This window comes from Gymnodraco acuticeps, unplaced genomic scaffold (genome assembly GCF_902827175.1).
Source record: "Gymnodraco acuticeps unplaced genomic scaffold, fGymAcu1.1, whole genome shotgun sequence".
Lineage (NCBI taxonomy): Eukaryota > Metazoa > Chordata > Actinopteri > Perciformes > Bathydraconidae > Gymnodraco > Gymnodraco acuticeps.
Window position 1 is genome coordinate 495,277 of NW_022991680.1, and position 22,896 is coordinate 518,172.

The 22,896-nt window shown below is 41.5% G+C and overlaps 1 protein-coding gene across 1 annotated transcript in view; it reads right to left on the reverse strand.

The window, feature by feature from the left end:
• klf5l (Kruppel-like factor 5 like) overlaps window positions 1-21,500 on the reverse strand; it is a 28,124-nt gene extending 6,624 nt beyond the window's left edge. Inside the window, exons 1-3 of the mRNA XM_034198735.1 lie at window positions 21,215-21,500; window positions 7,262-8,240; window positions 6,351-6,410 (exon numbers count right to left, since the gene is read on the reverse strand). Coding sequence (XP_034054626.1) covers window positions 6,351-6,410; window positions 7,262-8,240; window positions 21,215-21,355 — 1,180 coding nt within the window. The 5' untranslated portion in view covers window positions 21,356-21,500. The remainder of the gene's footprint in view (window positions 1-6,350; window positions 6,411-7,261; window positions 8,241-21,214) is intronic.
• Window positions 21,501-22,896: the final 1,396 nt, after the last annotated feature.

Genomic DNA, 22,896 nt, shown 5'->3' on the forward strand with positions numbered 1-22,896 from the left:
AAACCCCCCCTCATCCATCTTTCATCTGCCTTTAGACTACAGTTTGGGAAGATTTACCTGTTGGGTAACTAATTGCATGTGAAGTGACGGAAGCAGTACTTGTGTGTCTGTTTCATAACAAGATTTCTTAGCACAGAATATACTGGTTGTGTTGTGACGAGGGGGAAAACTGAGCTTTGTGTGGATACTGACAAAACTTTCTTGAATACAAATAACATAATACACTTATGTTCCAGCACTTACTTCCTCTGCAGTGATTTTCTAACTATGCACAGTTTCTCTCCTGCCACATCTTAAAGAAAGAAGGAAATGATATTCTGGCCTTTTGAAGCACGTTACCCAACACACATATGGCTATATTCATCTTTTTCTTTTAAAACTGAAAGGCATCAGCTTTCAAAAGACTTTACAGGCATGTATACCTGACGGACAAGGTGGCAGAATAAAAAGGGTCCTACTATTATTCTCAAACAAAAACTAATGAGTGTACGTCATAAACCATGATGGACAGACACACAACAAAACACACACTCAGAAGTGTACAGACAGCAAAACAGCACATTAATCACTGGGACAAAACATCTTTTGTTGCAGGCTGATGTGTACTTTGTAAGGATCATATATATTTGCTCTATAGGGGGCTTTAAGTCTCTTTGACTCCATGAACCCGCAGCAGGAACATGTATTAACCCCTTATCTTGTAACTGCTGATTCTCCATATAGGTAACGTTATAACAACTTTAGAAAAGTCTAAATGAAGTTTGTTCAAAGAGGATTCAATCAAAAAAAGAGAACTATTTAGCTTTACTTCAAGAAAAAACGTATTAAAATATTCTAAAATGCTTTTGTTCAATTATAACTACTATATTTCCCTAAATCTTAAGTCTCTTTACATTTCAAATTAGGGCATTTAACTGATGGTTTTACTCTGGCAGACTAAAGAATAGGTCGAACATTTCTTTGACATAATTACATTTTCTAAAAGCAGAACAAAACCTGTCGGTAAAATAACAGCAAAAAAGTATCCACACACTCTTAAACGTCTTCAGATGTTCAAACCACTTGTAATGCATACCCTAAATGACTCTACACCATCTGGTATACAACATCAGAGCATGATAAAATCATTTTATAACATCTCTGCCTGCTTTTAACGAGTCAAAGAGCAAACAACTCCTGGCTCTCCTGGACGCCCATACACTGTTTGTAGACCTCTTAGCTTTATCAGCTCCGTTAGTGTTTGTGAAGAGGGCTGGAGGGTTCCTTAATCAGGCTGATAGCACTTTACACACACATGTACACACACACACGTACGCACACTAACACACAGTTACTACAAGACAACGTGCAAAGCTCAAATGGCTTCTGAGGCCATGGTCAAGGTTGGACCCTCGTAGCGTATATTGAGCCACAAATAACCACACAACAGTCCAACAAAGGCACTTTGTTAATGGCAGTCAAAGTATTACAATCCTTTACTTAAGAACATCTGAAGAGAAAATATCGCCCTACAACATTGTTAGCAACATGGCTACCGCTAGCAGCCTTGGTAATGTTACTTTTCAGAGCAAAACAAACTACTGTAGGAATACCGAAGAACTACAAATACAGATCTCAGTGGTATGATAGGGGAAGAGTAAATGGTTTCGTTTCTTAGTAATCTAGCATGGTAAAACTAACTTGTTGTATCACTCTCCATCTTTGTTTTTCTTTGTCTTTTCATCAACAGAGCTCTTTTGCTTGTTCACCTATAGTGAATAGCTTCAGATACTTCCAAACTGGTACAATTGGAGCTAAAACGGTCTAGTATAGTAGTCCTTATAAAACTAACTTTATACGTGTGCCTCATGTACCGGCAGGCTGAGTGTTAGCCATGAGCAAGTCCCAGCATGCATTGTGTGGGACGCAGGGTACGCACTAGACAGGTAATAGAGCTAGCACAAACATTTATATCAAAAGTCTTTGACCTAAGGGGGACAACCTGGACAAATGTAGGGTTTAAGGAGCTTATAAACATAATAACTTAAGGAGAGTAAAACACCTACTAATGTTGAGAACTGCATGCCTAGATTTCTCAGGAAAAACTAAAAGAGGATTTTTCTCTGAAGTAAAGAAAATGAAACTGATAAGACACACTCACGCTGACATGCAGTACATACCCACACACACACAATCAGATACACACACACCCACATGGAACTTTCAGATACCATCGCCTTAAGGGAAACAAAAAGACATAAATCTGAATCATTGAGTTGAAATAGACATTCATTGTGTGGATGTTTCACCACATGACAGGGTGTTGATAAAACATGTGGATAAAGAATGATGACATGGATGAAGAAATAAGTCTTTTGGCTGTTTCACAGAAGAGTATTGTGGGGGAAACTTCTGAAGCAATTGGAGTCAGGACTCAGAGAGACACGAGGAGAGCTGGAGCTTTGATGGCAAACACTGACGGTGTATTCAGAGTTATAGTCGGAGAATTCACAAGACAGGTGGTGTGTTACGAGTTGACAGCGGTTGCCAAACCAATTCTGAAGAACCCTTCTGCAGCTCGAGGTTTTAACTAGTTCGGAGTGTAATAATCAACATTCTTCATCAGTGAGACTAAAGCAATATGGACCCTGAATCTAACTAGAGCTCTCGTCCATAGAAAATAATGTGCGCCTTCGTCCCTGAACAGTAAACTACCTCATGGCGGCTTGTGCTCCGTCATAGACTGGCAACAACAATGCGCCCAAACTGCTCCTCCTTAAGAGAGATAGCAGCAATACCCAAGGCCGTAGAACTATGCCATGAGAAAAGAGACAGTGAGAGGAGAAAATGATGAACTGTGTCAAAGGTTGAATACCTAAGCAAATTATTCTCTAACAAGTATGTATGCACACAAAGGTACACACTAGCAGAAAGGATTAGCAGATGGATTTACAGAGAAGTTACTGCCAACGTACTTTTCTCTTTAAGCAAACAAAGTAGTTTCAGCTTCTCAGTGTGTGGATTATCTGTTTTAGAGTCTGCTAAACTAAACGTGTTTGGACTGTGATATATCTTTTTCGATATATATTTATATTGAAAAACATTCCTAACCTAGACACCATTGGTGCCTGCATTGGCCTTTAAATATTAAATCACGTACTAATGTGAACTTAAAGATTGAATTATATTTTATCCGTAGGTCTGTCCATGACTGTTAGGCAATAAGAAAATCAACTTTAAGCCAATATAAAGAGTCTACAATGTGCGTGATGTTATCTTTTATATTTGCTGTGGATAGTAGACTGGCTGCAGCATGTATGATTTGGAGGTGTGAACAGGCTTTAACACTCAAGATGGCAAACAGTGAGCTGCATTAATCACTGTTGGGAAAGATAAGGCATGAATAGCTTTGCACAAGTAAGAGAATTGGGAAAAAACATTAATTTTTAAGCAAACAGCACCAGACTACCTTTATCCTGCCAACTTTCTATAGCATAGATTAGAGTCAAATATAGGCTTAAAATAGGTTGTCAGTTTTCAAATGTCCTTATAAACGTGAGTTCAGGGAGCAGATGTATACTTTATATACATTTTAGCAAGAAAACAATAGTGTGGACAAAATAAAGGGGACCTAGGACAGAGCCTTGAGGTATTCCACAGCTTAAGTTACAGACTGACCCTTAACAACAATGAGGTTTCTGTTTTAGAGATAAGATATGGGGTTAACATCTATCCAGATCACCATGTTTGTGCAGGATGTATAGACAGTAATAAGAGAAAAAGGCTGTGGAAGATCAGAAAACTAAATATGTTCTTGCATGAGGCCCCACTGTTTCTGAACATGTTAAACGTATGAGTCATCCTGAACTGAATGAAAAGAACAGAATAGGCAAGCCTGGTTTTGCCAGTTGGAAAGTGAAGTGAGATTCAGAGTGACCAGGATGAGTAAACCAGGGCGTTCATTTTTTGCACAATCTGTAAACACGAGGCAGTTTTATACACGTTTTCCGACTGTCTACACGTGGCGCAATTATCTGTTGAACTGTACAAACCTATTGATATTCCTATTGGGAGGCGCTACAGGTCACTGTCCACCAAAACCACCCGCTTCAAAAACAGCTTTTTCCCCTTTGCAATACGGACACTAAATGGACTCTAAATAACCCCAATGAACAATAACAATCCACCACACCTTGAACTTTATGTTATATGTCTTTGCCCTGTGCTGTGTGTTGTACTTTTTATTGTCTGTTTATTGTATGTTGAATTGTATGGAACAAGCTGTAATACTCTGCACTGAACACGAATTCCACCAGCCTGGCTGTGTGGTCATTAAAGATTCTAATCTAATCTAATCTAATATTCAATCTTAGAAGTTGCATTGACACTTAACTCTATTTTGTGAATCAAAAGCCAATTGGATATCCTTGAAACTGTTGCACATTTCAACTCAGTGGTGGTCGGTCCCTAAGATACATTCAATGAGCAACAGAAAGAAGAACACTAGTTCAGACACATGCCTTCAGGGAACAGTGGACAGTTTGCCTACAAGTCAATACAACATTTCTCCTCCGGGCACTTAATAATTGTACAGCTGTGCACTGACCACAGAATGATTCAACCACTGACAAAGTGGTGCGTCAAAGACAAAGTCAGACTGTTTGCGTGAAAATTGTTGGCACACTCCTAAATTGTCTCTCTTACTGCTCTCTTGTATTGTTCTCACTTCATATTTTACAGTCCGTTTGTCTTTTGTGTCGCTGTACCCTGCTGCAACAACTGAACTTCCCCCAAAGGGATTCATAAAGTTTCCGCTTATCTATTTATGACCATAGAACGATCTGTTTCTATTTGCACATTCATTCATTTGTTTCTCTCTGCAGCTTTTGTCGCATGAGTAAATCTCTAAAATCCAGGTCTGAGGCTTCTGGGAAACCCACAGGTTTCATGTTACAGAAGGGAATCACATCGAAACCAGCCTTCCCCCATTCTGCAAACCCCCTCCTTCCTCCTATTGCATCCTCTGAAAAGAGACTGAAGAGCAGGAGTAACTGGTTTGGCCTTTTGCTTTAACAGCACTTCTTCCCTCTTTTTTTCCTCCTTCCTTCATCCTCCCCGCCTCCCTCCCTTCTTTGTTCTACCTCTCTTGGGATCACAGAGGACAGGTATGAGCATGTATAAACACAACGGACAGAAAACAAAAACTCTTGAGCAAACCAAATGTTGCTTCTTTGATGTTTTTCCTCTTCATTGTGTTCTTTACCTCTATTATAGTAACTGGGTGTATCGAAACTGGCGTGGGGACAAAATATGCAGTATAAAAATAAACAAGCTGAAGCCAAATTAGTTAAATGGTCACGTTGGAAAGCTTGTGAGTTAACCGTCGCTAGTTTGCATATGTGGACAGAAAAGCTAAATAAATAGAACAAATGTGTACATTTGTGCAAAAACACAACTGGATGAGGACCCCACAAAATACACACACTTTGGACAAAAGTTTCATGAAGTTGCATTGTGCACAAGAATGCTTGTTTTTCCTCTCCATATAATAGAGTAAAGTTGTATTTTTTACTATTTTATATCAGACAGACATCTGTCAGTGACTAATTCTCTTAACGGCAAAACCAGTCAGCTGTTAGCACTGCTGGGCAGTGGCGTAACTTTCGACGGTGCAGCCGCTGCAACGCACTGTGGCCCAGAGCCGGCCATTTTTGTTGTTGTTGTGGGGCCCCAATGGCATTGACCGTTTTGCGCAGTCTTCAAAGTAACCAAGCAACCTAAATTAATTTGTAATTTGTCTGTCCAATGACCTTGCTCCCTTTCATGTCATGTGATACCTTGCGTGACGAGCGAACCATTTAATCAACCTGTACTGTAGCTAGCAGCAGCAAGTTCGGCAGCATTATAAAAAATGTCATAGCTTGCATTTATAATGTCCAGCAAACCAAAGCAGTGCTCAAAAGAGAAAGGACAAGAGAGAGTGTGTCCGTGCGTGTGTGAGCGCATCAGCGTGCACTTATGTTTGGGGTGATAGGGGCCCCAAAACAACATTTGCACCGGGGCCAATCACAACCTTGTTGCGCCACTGCTGTTGGGGTAGGTGAGTACAAATACAAATCTGCCAGATTATCCCCTACTGTGTTTAATGAAGCTTTGTGCTAATTCATGCATAACGCTGAAGGAGCATCTGCAGCAAGTTATTGGCATTAGCTGCTTCAATTTCTGCTTCAAAGTCAGTGGCTTATTACAATTTGCTAAAAATGGTCACTTTCCTCTAGTGTCTTTGACTGAACTGCATGTAGATAAAGACCGTGATGTGCAATGTGATGTCATCTTGTGTCAGTTAAATCCACAGAGGAGTGTTTTCTTACCTGTGTGCGTCCTTTGGTGAGCCTTCAGATGGGAGCTCTTTGTGTAAACTTTGGTGCAGCCTGAAAATAAATCACAGAGAGAGTTAGATGGATGAGCCCGGCTGACTGCGGAACATGTGCTCACCTGACGCTAAGTTTAACCTTGCCATAAAGCGGTTAACAAGCAGAAAAAGTGCTGTCTTTTGAGATGTTTTTCACCTGTGACGCAGTGGAAATGGTACTTAACACAGGACAATCACATGTTGAGAAACGAACCCAGAAGGACCATTTCAAAAATTGCCCTCCAGGCTGAATAAAAGACTCAATGTTTTTCCAGTGGGTTTTAAAGAATGTTGGCAACCCAGTTATTGTTTGTTTGATATTAAAGAGAGGCATTGTGTTACTGAAAGATTTGCATATGTGTTTTTGCTTTGGCAGTTGAGATTATTTACACACCATTGGTTGAAAGCAATCCGAACCAACTTGCTGAAGTGGTAGTGTTGTGACTTGCTTTCATTAGTTTCATTTTTTGTGTGAAGTGAGCCTTTAAAAAGTCCAGGAATTCGTGCAGGGCTCGTTGAAAAAAGGCTGGTTTAGAATCTTCACTTTTAACTTGCAAAAGAAAAGAAAGAGGGGCTGCTGATCCCCTAAAATACATCATGTAAATATAAGTATACTGCCAGATATCTCACATTTGTAGACAACTGGTAGAATGACCTGGTTGCTAATTACATGCTTAGAAAAATATGTTTTCTTGCCCCCAAGGGACATATACTATCTCACTCCATAAAATGTATTTATTTATTTGTTTATTCCACACATGGCAATTATTTTAAAACAAAACATGTACACTTATACTGTTTTTTTTATAGCGCATGGTGAAAAATAGGGACAATTGTGTTAGTGAACATTTCTTTTGGACTAAAACCGACCTTGGAAGTCACAGAAGTGGATCCTCCTCTTCTCCAGCTCCGGGTTGTTCCGCCTGTTGTATTTGGGGCCCGTCAGGACCCCCTGGCCGTGTGTCATCAGCATGGCGTGTGGAGACAGCCCCGTCACCTTCATCCCTCCCAGGCGCTGCTGGTAGGCCAGGTGGAACTGCGGCGCTAAACTGAGCAGCTCCGCCTGATTGTCTGGACTCCCCGGCTGAGAGTTGGGGGGGGACGGGGGCAGGCTGTGTGGCGCTGTGTGTGACGGAGAGGCTTGGTAATAACCATGATGCTGCTGTACCTGGTGCTCGGCCATCATGTAGTTGCCGTTGTTTGTCTGCAATGCGACGTTGCCAAGGTTCAGCATGGTCCTGCCGCTCACTGAGGCGTGTGTTGACGGGCTGCTGTGGGACAGAGTCATGGTGAGGTCCCCACAGCCGGATAAAGGCATGCTGTAGACCTGCGACTGAGGGGCCGGGGGGCCGATGTGGAGCTCCGTGTCCATATTTTGCTGGTGCTGGTGCTGTTGCTGGTGCTGTTGCTGTTGCTGGTGCTGGTGCTGGTGCTGGTGGTGTTGCTGGTGCGACGACGTGGACACATTCACTAACCCTGAGCTCATGTCTGGTTTGATGAAGACGTTGTTGACGACAGGCGGCACGCTGAACACGGAGGTGAAGTCGGGCAGGGCCTGGGTGCTGGAGGAGGTGATGGAGCAGGGCACCTCCAGCCCGGGCTCTGTCTTGATCTGCTGCACCGACAGAGTCTTGTTGTTGGGCCGGTAGAGGCCTGTGCGGAGGTGGGTGGTGTTGGGGAGGATGACGTTGATGTTGAGGCTGTAAGGGGTCACACTTTTGTCGTCCGAGAAGAACTCGTCGACCAATGAGGCGCTGCCTCGTCGGTGCTTCCTCTCCACGGTGTCGATCAGGTTACTCAGCAGAGGACCGTTGACCTCCGGCAGGTATTTGTCCAACTCTAATCGAATCTGAGAGGAAACAGAAGACAGAGAAACATTAAAGGAGGAGTTCAACATGTGTAGCAAAACTGCAACTCACTACAACCCTCGGGTGGATACCTGGTTTTATAAGTAGTTATTTTATACAACCTTCTCTTCACTAAGTCATTCTCCCAGATTTCTTTGCATGCATATGCTTTACACCTGAGAATGTACCTGTCAGAAAGCGAGCCCACCGCCATTTAAACAGAACAATCCTAGCAAACTAGTTTAAGAACACTGAGGTGCGTCCAAGAACTGGAATCAAGAGAAAACAATCTGTGTGACTAAGAAGGGTCATTTACACGGAACCCTACCAAAAATGTTAAACTTGAGACAATAGAATTTGGAACTTCTTTCTATAAATGCGGACACAAAAATGATCAGACAAATTCAAACAACTGTATAAAATGCTGCACCAGAGTTTGTGGGTTTGTATCTCTTCGAAAGCATTTCCTGTTAAAATCCTGGATATCATGCTGGGTAAAACAAATGGGGCGAAGCCTGCGAGCTAGTTCAGGCAGTCAACTCGAGCACCAATGATACATTAATACGTGACGCACCTCGTCCCTCTTACAACCAACCAAACACATTGTCCTAAACATGCCGCTCTATTTAAGCTGCCAGGTCTTCCTGCCTCTGCTGCGTTAACTTGCTATTGCTATGTTCATGCTCCTGCTGCTGTGTTTCATGTTGTTGCTGCTTGCCTGCCCCACCACCACCCCAGCTTCCACCTCCCACCCAGCTTCCACCTCCCACCCAGCTTCCACCTCCCACCCAGCTTCCACCCCAGCTTCCACCTCCCACCCAGCTTCCACCCCAGCTTCCACCTCCCACCCTAGCTTCCACCTCCCACCCAGCACCCAGCTTCCACCCCAGCATCCACCCCAGCTTCCACCTCCCACCCCAGCTTCCACCCCAGCTTCCACCTCCCACCCAGCTTCCACCCCAGCTTCCACCCCAGCTTCCACCTGTAGGCTCGGGGGATAGTTATCTAATCATCACTCAATGTTCTTTGTAAATCTGTGGAGTGATGAGGCCCGAGCCTAGACGCCAAACTCAAACTATATGCTGCTTCTAATACGCATATAAGAAACACGTGAGTTGTCTGACTGAAATAAAGGCTTCCTTAAAACTCTGTGGAATCATTCACTACGGCTCCTATGTGGTGCGGTATTTGTTTAGGATCAACACTGTTTAACTGATGTAATTATTTTTGAGAGATGAATGAGCTGCAGATGGTGATAAGGAGGCTTTGACATGGCTCAGTTCCACCCAGTCCAGTAATCTATAGATACACAGTATAGGTGAAGAGGAGGAAGTAGTAGAGGAATTACAAAAGAATAAACACTTTTAAGAAACGATAAAGAAAATGTTAAGAAAAGCTGATACCAAGACTTCCTCCTCCTTTCTTCACATGCTTGTTTCTCAGTCCAGTTTTGACTAACAAATCAGTTCAGAATGGGGTTCATTTGCAAAGAGACCAAAACACATTAACACGTTTTATTTTGTGTTTCACTCAACTCATAGATTTAAAAGATCAATAAACAGTCCGGTAGCTGCCGACTAGGTTATAAAACCGATTTGTGTTCTTCACATAAACACACTATTATCTAACAGTCTCACTATTACCCCCAAACATTTCGGTATTCATGTTAAAGGTGACTCCAGCTATTTCTGTACACCACATACAACTGAACAATACAAAAAGCTAAATCTGAAGACAGCTGTTGTTGTTTAATGATGTTTCTGGGGAGATGCAACTGTCAATGATCAGATCTGCTTTTGTTACATGTGATAAAGGTGTGGAAACACTGCATTTGTGGATATACAGAGATAAGTTTCTTTAAGCAACAAGTCTAGACAGGTTGAGGAGGGTATGGGGAAATAGATAGCAGGTATTTAAGGTATTATCTGATCTTAATCCTGATTAACTAGTGAGAGTGTGTGTGTGTGTGTGTGTGTGTGTGTGTGTGTGTGTGTCATTCAGAGTCTATGAAGCGAGCATCTCTCCCTTAGAGGTGCACAAACCGTTAAATTAAGGATCTCTTCTGCAGACCACACACATTAACACACACCCACACAAGTAGGCAATCTTACGAACGCACACTCAACTGCACACAAGAACACAAACAGAGTTCCCTCCATGGGTGTGGCAGATGGAGGTGATTTGAAGCGTGAAAAAAGCAACCAGTCAAACCAAAACAAAAGGCTGAAGGCATGACAACGACGCAGCGAAACTTAAACACTGTCGGGTAAAAATAGACCTGCCAGACAACTGTGATCCTCCGTGTGCCAGCTGATACACGGCACTGAAGACATCATGAGGAAATGGAGGGAGAGCAAAGGAAGAAAGATGGCAGCTACTAATGAAACTGGGGCTCATGTGTGAATGCAGCGGATAATGTGATCGGGAGTTGGTCGATAAAGGCCCTGTCACACTGTCCCGAAATTGACACCCGATGGACACACGAATATGGAATTGTGAATTTCGCACGATGATGGCCGCGAACCACACACGAAGGCAACATTTACATTACATTTAAGACATACAACTGCAATGAAAGTACCAAAAACAATTGTGTTACAGTAGTATGATACTGTACTGATATCTTCAGACTTTGTTCTTTACTTTATCCGTCGTTATATGTAGAAAATATTACGTTTTCTCCGTAATGTTGTTTCCATAACAACAACAACTTCCTGTCAACTGTCCTTCAAAATAATATATTATATCCTTTTTAGTTTCACAGAACACAAATTGGGTTATTTACATAATATATTTACATGATTTTGTTGTGCAATAAAACAACCCGATGGACACACGATAAAGGAAATGTTCAAATTCGGCTGTGATCGTAACAACATCGGGCCATTCGTGAGGGCATCTTAAGCCTTCGTATGACCGCCGGTGGAGTTTCTCAGGCTCCGGCAGCAACTTCGTGAGCGGTGGCAACATCTTTGGCATGCCTTAAAATTTCCGAAGGACCTTGCGAAGGTTCATTTTCGTGTTGAATTCGTGTGTCAATTGTGCCCTTCGTAAGGCCATCGTGAGGGCATCTTGTTATCATCGGTGCCATCGGGCATTCGCCCCGATCAGAGTGAGGGTGAATGCACCGATGATAACACGAAGATGACACGATTTGACAAGATGCCCTCACGAGTGCCTTACGAAGTTGCCGCTCACGAAGTTGCTGCCGGAGCCTGAGAAACTCCACCGGCGGTCATACGATGGCTTGAGATGCCCTCACGAATGGCCCGATGTTGCTACGATCACAGCCGAATTTGAACATTTCCTTTATCGTGTGTCCATCGGGTGTCAATTTCGGGACAGTGTGACAGGGCCTTTAGGAAGGAACATTTGATGCTCCTCCCGTCATGAAACTTATCATTTTGCATGTCAGTTGTGTACAATGCATGTTTGATACAGGGCTTACTTGTTGCTACTTTTAGACCACTGTTGCAAAAACCTATTTTTTACCTTGCTAAATTAACAGAATAGTTATCAAAAGAACTACAAACAAATGGTATTGCTTATTACTGAAAATGATCTTAATGATTAGATTGTGTTAGTTCTTGATACAAAGGAAGTGTGTAAGTACAAATATGTATGCAACTGTATGTATGATACATGTTCTATAACAATACAACGTTCTTATTGTATTTTTTATAAATCAGCTGGTGTCATGAGCAACACCCAAAACCTCAAAATTATTAAATGATGCTGATTTTGAAGTAGGCAAATAATTAAATCAATTTAAAACCCACTGACCTGAGCGACCCTTAATTAAGAAGCAGATTGTGTTTCTAAGTTATCTGACCATCAAGAAACCCTAACACAGAGTGAACAGTGGAGTCCTGATTTTGGGACAAATGACCCGCAGAGGTGCTGAAGTGTTCGAGGACGAGTCGAGCAGCAGAGAGTTCCTGTTTCAACACCTCATTGTGCAGCGCAGCTCCAAGTGCCAGCACCGTCAACACACACTCGAAACACATCCCTCCAGTAATAATCTGCTGATACATTTCCATACACACACACCTTGGAAGGTTATTGCTCTTTGCATATGTGAATGTGTTTTTTTTTCATGCGTGCGTTCAAATACTGTGTGTATTTTTGGACATGTCATGTGGTTTAATTGTTAGCTCAATACTTTCACTTTAGGTGCCTTTTAGAGTTTGAATGTAATATCAATGTTAGTCAATGTGTACCGTTTTAAACAGATATAATATTTTCAGTCAATATTTGCAAAAGGTCTAGTTGTTGCACAAAGGACAGAAGTTTTCTAGGCTTGATGCAAACTTCTGTTTTTCAGTGTTCAGTAAAAACAGCATAGATTGCACTTTTTCTTCGGGTGTTGGTGTATCTATGTAAGTGTCTATGTCACATGATGTGTGTTTTTATTCAGTTTTGCCGCAGGGTTAATAGATGTCCATCATATTTTGTCTCCGGTGAACTCACACCACCTTGTCATCAGTGCAATCTGAGCACTCGCTGGAAATAAAGTCCTGGGTATTTACCGAGGGGGAAAAAGAAAACAAAAACAGCCTCTCTGTTCCCTCGCTCTGAGGCTCCTGTGTTCCTCTCACAAACAGCCCTGTGTCGCTGTGACCCTGCGCTGCCCTTGGTCATCTAGCTTTCTGTGGATCACTGCTACTGTCAACCTCTGCTCTCCGACTGCCCGCTTCCTTTCTCGCCATTGTCATATTTGGCAATTGTTTGCGCTGTAAAGATGATATTATGCAAAGAAAGGTTGATGCTGAGAGCCGTGTGCAAAAGTTAGGCTTTTTACACTTTTATAAGTTTACACCTCAAATAAACGTGTCAACATCTTCGTTTATGTGTCTGCATGCAGGTCGGAGATATGCTAAAGGTATAACAAGGTATGTGAAATAAAATCATTAGAACATCTTGAAAGATTGATGCTCTTATTGTTGTTTTCTTTTGCATTTTTTAAGTCTTGAACAGAACGTTTGTTCAGGAACCCTTCCCTGAATTGAAGTGGTTTAATTCAATACCTCCTCCCCTCTCAAAAATCTGTGCAAATAGAATCACAGCCGTTCACAAACAGTATATCTCCACCATTTCCATCCTATAAACGTTACAGATGATAAAGGGAGACCCTGCCATTTCCAATAACAAGGTGGGGGTCAGTGTCTTGTTAGTAAAGTTAGCGCTCCACAACACATTGCACAGGAGGCACGGCAACCTCAAAGGAAACTAGTAGATGAACTACGATTGCAAAATGTCTTTGTATGATTTTATGTGGAAAACAAGAGAATATCTCCGGCCCAAGGCTTAGTTAATAATTGGAGAACATGTACAACTGCTATGAGTCCTTCTGCCCGATAACAAACTCTTATCAGCTCTGCTCAGCTTTATGAGATGGAGTGGGAGTTTCCACACTAAAATCCATCCGTAAGATCTCCTTATGTTTAGCCGTGTTTGCAGCTCACAGGATATACTTATTCACACTGTTATCTATTGGACAATTACATCATAATACTTACAGCCACTTAATACAAAGCAGATTTTGCTGACATATCAGGCTGACTTTTTAAATGTGTGCAATGTTTACACACAATAGCAACAGACATTGTGATTCCCTGATTAACTAAATCCTTAGGGTTGTTATACGTGTAGTCAACAGGATTTGACGTCACACTAAGACTTTGGATTAGTTAATCGACAGATTTCTAAATGTTTCTCCGCATAAACGCAATACAATACATCTTGGAAATAAGTCAATCAGCAGGTAGAAGGCATAAAAGCTACTAAATAAGGTCTAGGTCAACTAGCTACAACTCAACTAAGACGGGGTCAGTCCTAATGAAATCTCAAAAGTTCAACATATCCGTATTTTTCCTCCAATTGCCACTTTTCTGTGCCGATTCATCACATATTCAACAAATGCATTGACTGGTAGATCTTTTAAACCATCCAGCATCACTATGTGCAGCCAAACTATTCAGCCTTTGTCTCTCCTAACTACAAAAACATTTCTTTCTTCGATATATCTCACATACATATTGCTAATTTAGCTCAACAGGTGTTTAAACCACATCTGTCAGCCTCATACAGAAGTCATCTTAGTTCAGATAAACAACCGAAGCAGCACTTTGACCCGTCTCTGCTTAATCCGACCCAAAAGCCTCCCAGCTACAAGGTCTGTAGCTATCTCCCCCTGCTAATTGCAAAACAAATGACAGCGTCTGCACACCACTTTGTCTTTATGGCTCTCAGGAATGCAGAGAAACGCTGGCCACTCGCCTTTGGATCTCCATAAAAAAAACTGAACTGATAGTGCTGGGGCCCCCCAGTCTGCTCGCTGTGAGCCGAGCAGAAATCATGGCGAAACCTTTGAGACTGTGGAGACGTTTTATGGCCGCTGATGGAGGGACAGATATGGAGGTTTCACAGGACAGTGATGAGGAACAACTGAGGTTACTGGCGGCTGAACTAAATCACCTGTTCTGGGAAAATCTGGTAAACTGAAGGATTTGATAAAACTTATTTACACACAGTGTCCATCAATTATTATATGTTTACATGCTTTCTCAATATACTGTATGCACATCAATCTTTATACATATGATTGATGACATGAACCAGCACATCTTTGCCATCAATCATGGTTTAAATGAAGATAACTGCAACATCCTTATATTCAGGTTGACAGTTTACCCAAACAATAATCTCTCTAACAGCCTTTCCTGTCCCTTGTTTTCTTGTCACTCTTTATTTAATATTCTCTCAAAAAACCGAAAAGGTCCTTCTCAAATGTAGCTTACAAGGGGGGTTGGGGGGGATCAAGAGTTACTCTACTGGTATTCTGATTTCCATTGGATAATCGCTGTGAATAGGAGATATGAAATCCACTTTAGTGCTGCACAAAATGATTACATTTTCATTGTTTGGTAATAAGTTGATTCTTTTCTCAGAATTAGTTGTTTGGTCTAAAATGTCAGAAAAATTGTGGAAAATGTCAATTTCCAAACGCCCAAGATGACTTCTCTGTAGTGTTTTAAAACCTCAGTAAACGAAGTGAGAATCCAGTAAATATTAACATTTGAGAATTTTGATTAAACAACATAGAAATAACTCAAAACAAACAACTCGAAACAGAGTTATTTATTTAATTTAATTATTCAAAATTCATTTATAAGGTGATAACTAATCAATACATAATTGCAGCTCTACATTAAACATACTTTAATGCAGGGGTGTCAAACTCAAATACACAGTGGGCCAAATTTAAAAACTCGGTACTAGTCGAGGGCCGGACTGGTTCAATGCTTATTGCAGAACTTATTGAAATGAACTTATTGCACATATTAAACCTGGAACTAACAAAGCTTAAATTATTGCCTATAAAAACAACATTAAACATTAAATAATCAGCTGCATTCATTTCTTATGGCTCTATCTGCAGCTTTTCCAGAGTCATTTCTTATGAGTACATTTTCCCACAGGCTAACAACAGCTTCAACAAAACTATTCCCCTCAAAGAACAAACCAAACATGCCCTGTTGTCGTGAGAGAGAAAGTGCAGAAGGAAACATCCATTAAACTCAGTGTGCTGCTCTGTGATGCTAGCTCAGATACTTGGCATCTCATCTTGGGTGCAAGGTCATCAATGTTTGGGCTCTGGCTCTGAGCTGAGGAGACCCTCAGGATGGAGTGAAGGTGTGCGTGCAATATACCGGAGATCTAATAGTAATTAGAAATTATCCTGCGGGCCGAAATTAAATCCACCACGGGCCTGATTTGGCCCCCGGGCCTTGAGTTTGACACATGTGGTCTAAGGAGTTCAAAATGAATGAAGAAACGTAAAATCAAGTCAACAATGTATTCTGTTGAGACAAGAGACTTGTTGGTTGACGATGTGGACAAACACACCCTGTATCTAAATGTTTAGAGATATTAAAAGATTCTTGTGTCTCACCACAGAATGATTTCACCTTTTGCTTTCATTCACCAGAGCACTTTACACAGACGGATTAAAAAGGGTAAACAGTGGCAGTCATTACAGAGATTCAGTGTGCCGACCACAGGATTTATGATCAGCAGAACAGGACTGTCTGCGGGCGGCCTGTGTTGTCTGCTATTGAGACACCGCCAGGCATTATGGGTAGTGATGACTTCAGGAGACCAAACAATTTGAACAGAGAACTGAGTCAGATGATGAATCTCCGGAAACTTACTCTCTTATCTGCTAATGGAGTGCAGGAGGAGCATATATAACATACTTGTTTATGGGCAAGTTATATCATTGTATGCCAATATGATGCATTCACTGCAGCTGAACCAAAAGGCTACGGATAAAATATTTAATTTACATATTTTTACTATACTGTAGGTGTTTGCTTGAATATAAAAGACATATTTAATAGTGTTGCTAAAATGTATTCCTACAAAAACTGAAGGCAAGGGGAGTAAGTATCAGTGGCAGATTTAGGATCGTAGGAGATCCGCAGCTTAGCCCAGCATTTTGAAGTTGTGGAGCTGGGGGGGGAGGGGGCAAGTTCATGAACTGTGAACTTGCCGGAGCCTCGCAGCTGGACCATATTGTCTCAGCTGGGCTACTCTTCATGCTAACGAAGGATCACTTCTTCTTCTTCAGGGCAGGGAAGGCTACGCAGTACGCAGGCTGTACGTGAAACATCCGGGGCTTGAGCCCAAGTAGCCACCCCCTAGCGCCGCCACTGGTAAGTATGTGTCGCTGTACACTGCTTTTTCTCATTCTATTGATGAATTTGCAGCTTTAAGTAGTACTTGCTGCGTTTACATGATACATTACTTTTAGCTGAGGGGTTTGTCATGTGATACCAAATCAATGAAAGCAGCAGAAAAGGGGACCAACAAAAGTCCATAAATGAAAAGCTTGAACTCTCCTTATGCCAATGTCCAATTAGTAAAGATAAAAGAAGTCTAAACTATCTTCCTAAGTGTTTGACTCACATCACCAATCAGTGTGGGAGCCTGCAAGCTGAGACTGGTTGTAAGCAGACACTTGCTCATATGCAAAGAAGCCGTGCGTGCTGTTCTGGAAGTCAAATCATTAGTCAAAAACCATTTCAGCATCAGCAGCCTGAAAAACATCTGTCATCAACAAGGTTCGGAGAAAGAGGAGGAAAAGTACGACAAGGCTGAGATGACAGGAGAACATGTGGATAGTGTCAGCTCACAAAGTGATGTCCCAGTACAATAACAGGATGTTAAAGAAAACATCTCCAAAACCAATACAAACCATATCTGAGTATTGATCTGCAGGAGTCATTAGGCGTGACTGGCAGCACGGTGTGCCATGAAGTTACTCTGTAACTTCTCCAGTCTGTGTTCCGTCTAACAGGAAACCTCTCGCTGATTTAACGACAAAAGAATCTGGAAATAGGTTTCATATTAGTTACTTATTCTGCCATTACTGCTGACGTACATGAGCGGATTAATTCCAGAATAAAACATGCATTGTTTGGAAGAAGAGTAGGATAAAAAGATGGACTCGGCCTTCACCGAACTTTGATGAGCAGCCCAACTTCAGTCACAAAGAGATGATGTTTGTAAATGCTGGTTCTTTACTTTTGTATTAAAACACAAGTCTGTAAGTAATGGAAGAAATGTATTCATATCATAGGTATATGAAACCTAACTGGTTTGAAAACATCTCGCCAAGAGACTTCAGAAACATCCCAGAAAACACAACACTAATGTATTAATGCTGCACTACACAATAACCACTGATGGCCTCGGACCAGAACTTTTCTAACTGGGATACTTTGAAAATATCCAAATACCTCAAGCGCCTAAAGGGGAATTCTCCAGTGAATCAGGGAAGTAAATGCGAGAGAAGCAACTTCCCCATTTTGTAGCTTCACTAATCGATATCTTTACAATTCAGTTTTATCACCCGACTGCCGTTTCTCTTAGCTCAATGAACGCTAAGCGTCTTTTAGCTCACGGTTTTGTTTTAGCTACCTGCCACTTTAAAGTTTCACTTTCTATGTCCTCAACAACCTTATTTGCCCCGCACCACATGGCAGGCATACAAGTTGGTCAACATATCTGCATTTAGCACTTAAAGAGTCACAGTTGTCTTTAAACAAAGTGGAAAATGTCAATGCTAGGTTTACAGCTTGTTACGCTGCACCCAAGTTGCATGAAAATCAATACATGCCAGGTTTGAAAACACACTTCTCACTAATATCTCGTCATCTTCTGAGGATTGAAACACTTTATCAGCCCTCTCAAACACTTTGGCACTCATTTAAGATCAGTGAGTTCTTTTCTGGACTGTGATGCAGCATCAAAACGAAAGCCTTTGGCACGATGATAAAACAACACTGGAGAGCACCAGAGACGTGCAGGTGATGAGTGTTTGAGGAGCCTTTCACTGCTGCCGAGACTTTCTCATGAGGTCGGCCTCTACCATCCTGCTCCCTGCCCGGAGGCGGCTGTGTATATGCGGGCCCTGCTCAGACAGGTCGAGCCGCATACTGCTGTCACGACACTGCTCAGTTAAGCCCTCGTTAAAACGCCGACACAATGACACAAACACATGTCTCAGAGGGGTGGGAAAGAAGCAGACTTATTTTTAACTTTCTCTTGTGCAGTACTGGAGTGGGATACCCTATGTTTAAAAGGAAAGTATAGTCAGGAGGATAAAACGGAGAGTGAGGTGAAAGAAACACAGACAGAGAGTGGCCTGACTTATTTGTGAGGAATGTGTTTAAGAAACCATCTTCATGCACATTCGTGGTGAATATAAGGTGAACCCAGTCACGCTTTATATTTGCCCGAGGGGCGACTATTTCAGTTAACTCGGCTGCTTTGTTCTTGGCGAAGTCATGTTTTGAATTACATCAAGCACGGCACGTCACAGCAAGGGAACACAGAAGAACAAGCTGTTGACTGGTTGCCATCTTGTCTTGAGCAAAACCTCAAATCAAACAACAAAAGGGATATTTTTGTAGCAGAGACATAATATCACGTGATGTTTTTAAGTGAAATATGAACTTGTAAGTTGCTTTATTTGACGCAACCTCGCTGACTGTCATGCAAAAGAAGTCTTATGATGCTATAGTCAATGATTTACTATAAAAACCTGCACTGTTGAGCTCTAATCAGGCTGCATTTTATTGTAATTCATTCCCACAAGCGCACATAAGGCCATAAAATACCTCTTCCTGTTTATGACAATCATTGTGGTCTACATGTATCTGCAGACAGTGAAACAGTGTTTGACACAAAACATATAAGTTCAAGACAAAATAACTAAGGAGGCTTTGTTGTATTGACAGAAGAGCAGGTTACATCAAATATTAGTATACTTGTTTAAGTTGTTTGCACATACATGAAAGTTATGTCGAAGATGAATCCTATTCAGTTTAATTTCAGTTCAACTGCTGCTAGACGTTGGTTAGCTTCTACGATCGCACCTGTCACGTTGACAATGCCAATAAAGTCTGTTCAAAAACAGCCACAGCATGTGACCACTCCATGTTTGCATAAAAACCAACAGCATGAGTCCAACACAAAAAGACTCTCATATCCCCACGAATATAAAGGAAGCTCCAAGAGTGAACAAACACGCTTAGCCCATCTAATCCACAGGGGGTCTCTCGTGTGGGAAAAGCTCTCAGGATCTAACGCCTGGCAGCAAACCAAACTCAGCACCGCACGAAGGCTTCTGGTTTCTGTTGTGACCTGCGTAAAATCCACAGCCATTATACTTTAATGCAGCTGTCATGTGTCTGCTGTGAGCCGCTGTTCATGTGTAACATTGGTGGGGTGGTCCAAAAGTGTTATTATTTATTTTGTACGAATAGCTTTTTTGCCATTTTTCAGACACAATCGTCCGCTAAAACATGGCATGAGTTACTTCCTGAAATGTGCAGGCTTCTGGCATCAGATTGAGAAATATGAACTATCTTGGACCAACAGAGGAATGAAGGATGGAGAGAAAATGACATTTAGCACACGTGTCTAAAATTCAACCTGATTTTCCATCATGTGATCAAACCCCATGACTGCACAGCCTCTACAGGTAGGGAAGTAAGCAAGAAACCACATGTACCTCTGCTCCTATAGGACCAAGCTGTGTGTGTGTAATAATCAAAAAAAGAAAGGCATGGGGTATTTACTTCACAATAAGGGCTGCAACTAATCCTTATTTTTTCAATGGGTTCAATGCTTTGTCTATACATGTTGGAAAATAGAGAAAAATGTCCATCTCAGTTCCTCAAAGACCAAGGAGATGTCTTTTAAATATCTTGTCTCCTCAGTCCAAAATCCAAAGATCTTCATTTAAATATGATAGAAAGTAAAGAAAAACAGGAAATGTTCTAATTTGAGAGGCTCAAACTGCACTTTCCTACATTGTAATATATTTAGATAATGTCAAGCTACAAATCGTTGCAGCTCAATTCACAATGCATTCATATATCTTGACACATTAGGAATAAAAACCCTACACCTACAATAAGCTTGTAACATCAGGCCTATGCAATTATATAGCATATTTTGTATGAATTCAATCAATGTAAGTGTTTTGTGAGTGTTTGTTAATGCAATTATATTTAAAAAGTCTTAAAAAACAACTTCAAGCTACTAAAATCAACCTTCATTACATTACAGAACTATAAATAAAGTTACATTTGAATCATTTGTAGAGCAGTGCTGCCACTATAGTTGCACTAAACAGCTCCCAGGCGAACTGTACCTGCTTTTTCTAACATGTCAGGTGTGTGTGAAGGACTTTAACCTGCCTGTACAGGTGAGCTGATACCTTCCCCAGGTAAAAGCAGCCTGGTAGATTTAAAGAATTGCACAGCGTTGTGTCTAATCAAAACTACTTCTCTTTAACTTAAACAGAGCCTGCATCCACACTGCCTGTTAAAGCATTGGAGGGAAAATTAATAAAAGACCCGGGAAGCCCGGCCCTCTCTAGCGGGTCGGTGGAGATTCTCACCCCGGGTTTGACGTCCTCAAATACGGCCGCTTCCTCAATGCCATCCGCTGCAGCCATCCTCACCGGCTTCAGCTGCGTGAAAACAGCCCTTTCGTCTGTCGTATGCGGCGGATTCATCGCCAGTCCTACCATCGCTGCCATTATATTTAATCTCTTATACAATATATATCTTATTCGGAATGTAGGTTATAAGAATAGGAAGAGTTATGGCTGATAAATGCGTCTTTTGTTAGACTAAATGCTACGTATTCCAAAGCCCTCCCCTCTGTTCTGGCGCACAGGTAGGTTTTACCTGAGCTCAAGTATGGACCTGCTACCTGCAGGCGACGGTCCACACACAGCACAACCAATGAAAACAGAGGATGAGTATGTGGTCCAATCAGCTGCGAGGAGGAAGGCGGGACTCACCTGAGAGAATCCGGAAATAAGGGAAAACAGCTGGAAGGCATCATCTCTCACACACACACACACACACACACACACACACACACACACACACACACACACACACACACACACACACACACACACACACACACACACACACACACACACATAAACGCACACTTATTTAAAAATTAAAGAAACATATTTTATAGTCAAATCAAATTAAACTAAACTCAATATTCTGATTTGTCTTCCCTCCCTCTGTTGAAAGCATGCCAAAAAGCCTAACTGTTGTTTGTTTAACGTTATAATAAAGTCTGCCATCTTTTTGGTGATTTTTGCAATACTGTATTTCCCATATATGAGTCAAGCTCATTACGTTTACTCGAGACCTTGGACACAATAAAACCTATTGTATTCACCAATATCCTGGTGAAATAGTGGAATTAGCAGGTCAAATGTGGAATGGAGCAGACAATACATCTTGATAGACCTTTGTGGCTGTAGCCTAGAAATCTGTATTGTTTTACAAATCTGCCAAGTCATTTGATAAGTTGGATAAGCATTATGGGCAACTGAACACAGAGGAAATGGCTGCATGTTACAACAAATTCAACAAATGATAGAGCTTTACTCATGGTGAGTAACAGCAGCACAAAAAAGTGATTTAAGATACAGATATAAAGACGAAGGCATGAGATCTGTGTTAACGCATGCATGAGTTAGAAAATCAGTCAAATGAACGTGTGTTGAGTTGAAAGAAGTCCAATAAACATGATTTGAAAGAAACACGTTTTTTCGACAGGTCAGTGCTTTAACGCAGACGTCACTGATACTTAACTTTTTAACTGTCTTCCACTTTTTTTCATGGACATTTTTGAGCCTTTCATTGTATAATATATTTTCTGCAGTTTGAGAATGACAATGTCTTGTGATATAGATACTGTTGGCGAAGTTCCAATGTAAGAGTATGTCTGGCTATGAAGGGTGAATCAGGTTAAACTTGAAGAAAATTACTGTGTGTTTATGCGTCTGCCCTCCATTGTCTCCCTCACGGTGTTCATGCTTATTTATCTTTAACAAAGGAAGGAATTGCATGCGTCAAAAAGCATTTAGATGTTTTGCTTTTATAACAAACAACGCCCCTACGTGGGAAACAGAAATAGACTTCAGATATAGAGTGGTGTACGACGCTGAAGTTGGCTTCCGATTCAGAGCATCCGATTCGGCAGTTAAGGGGAAAGTTAAGGGACATTTAATTTACAGCGCTGAGCGAACAATCCTCCGTGTTTGAA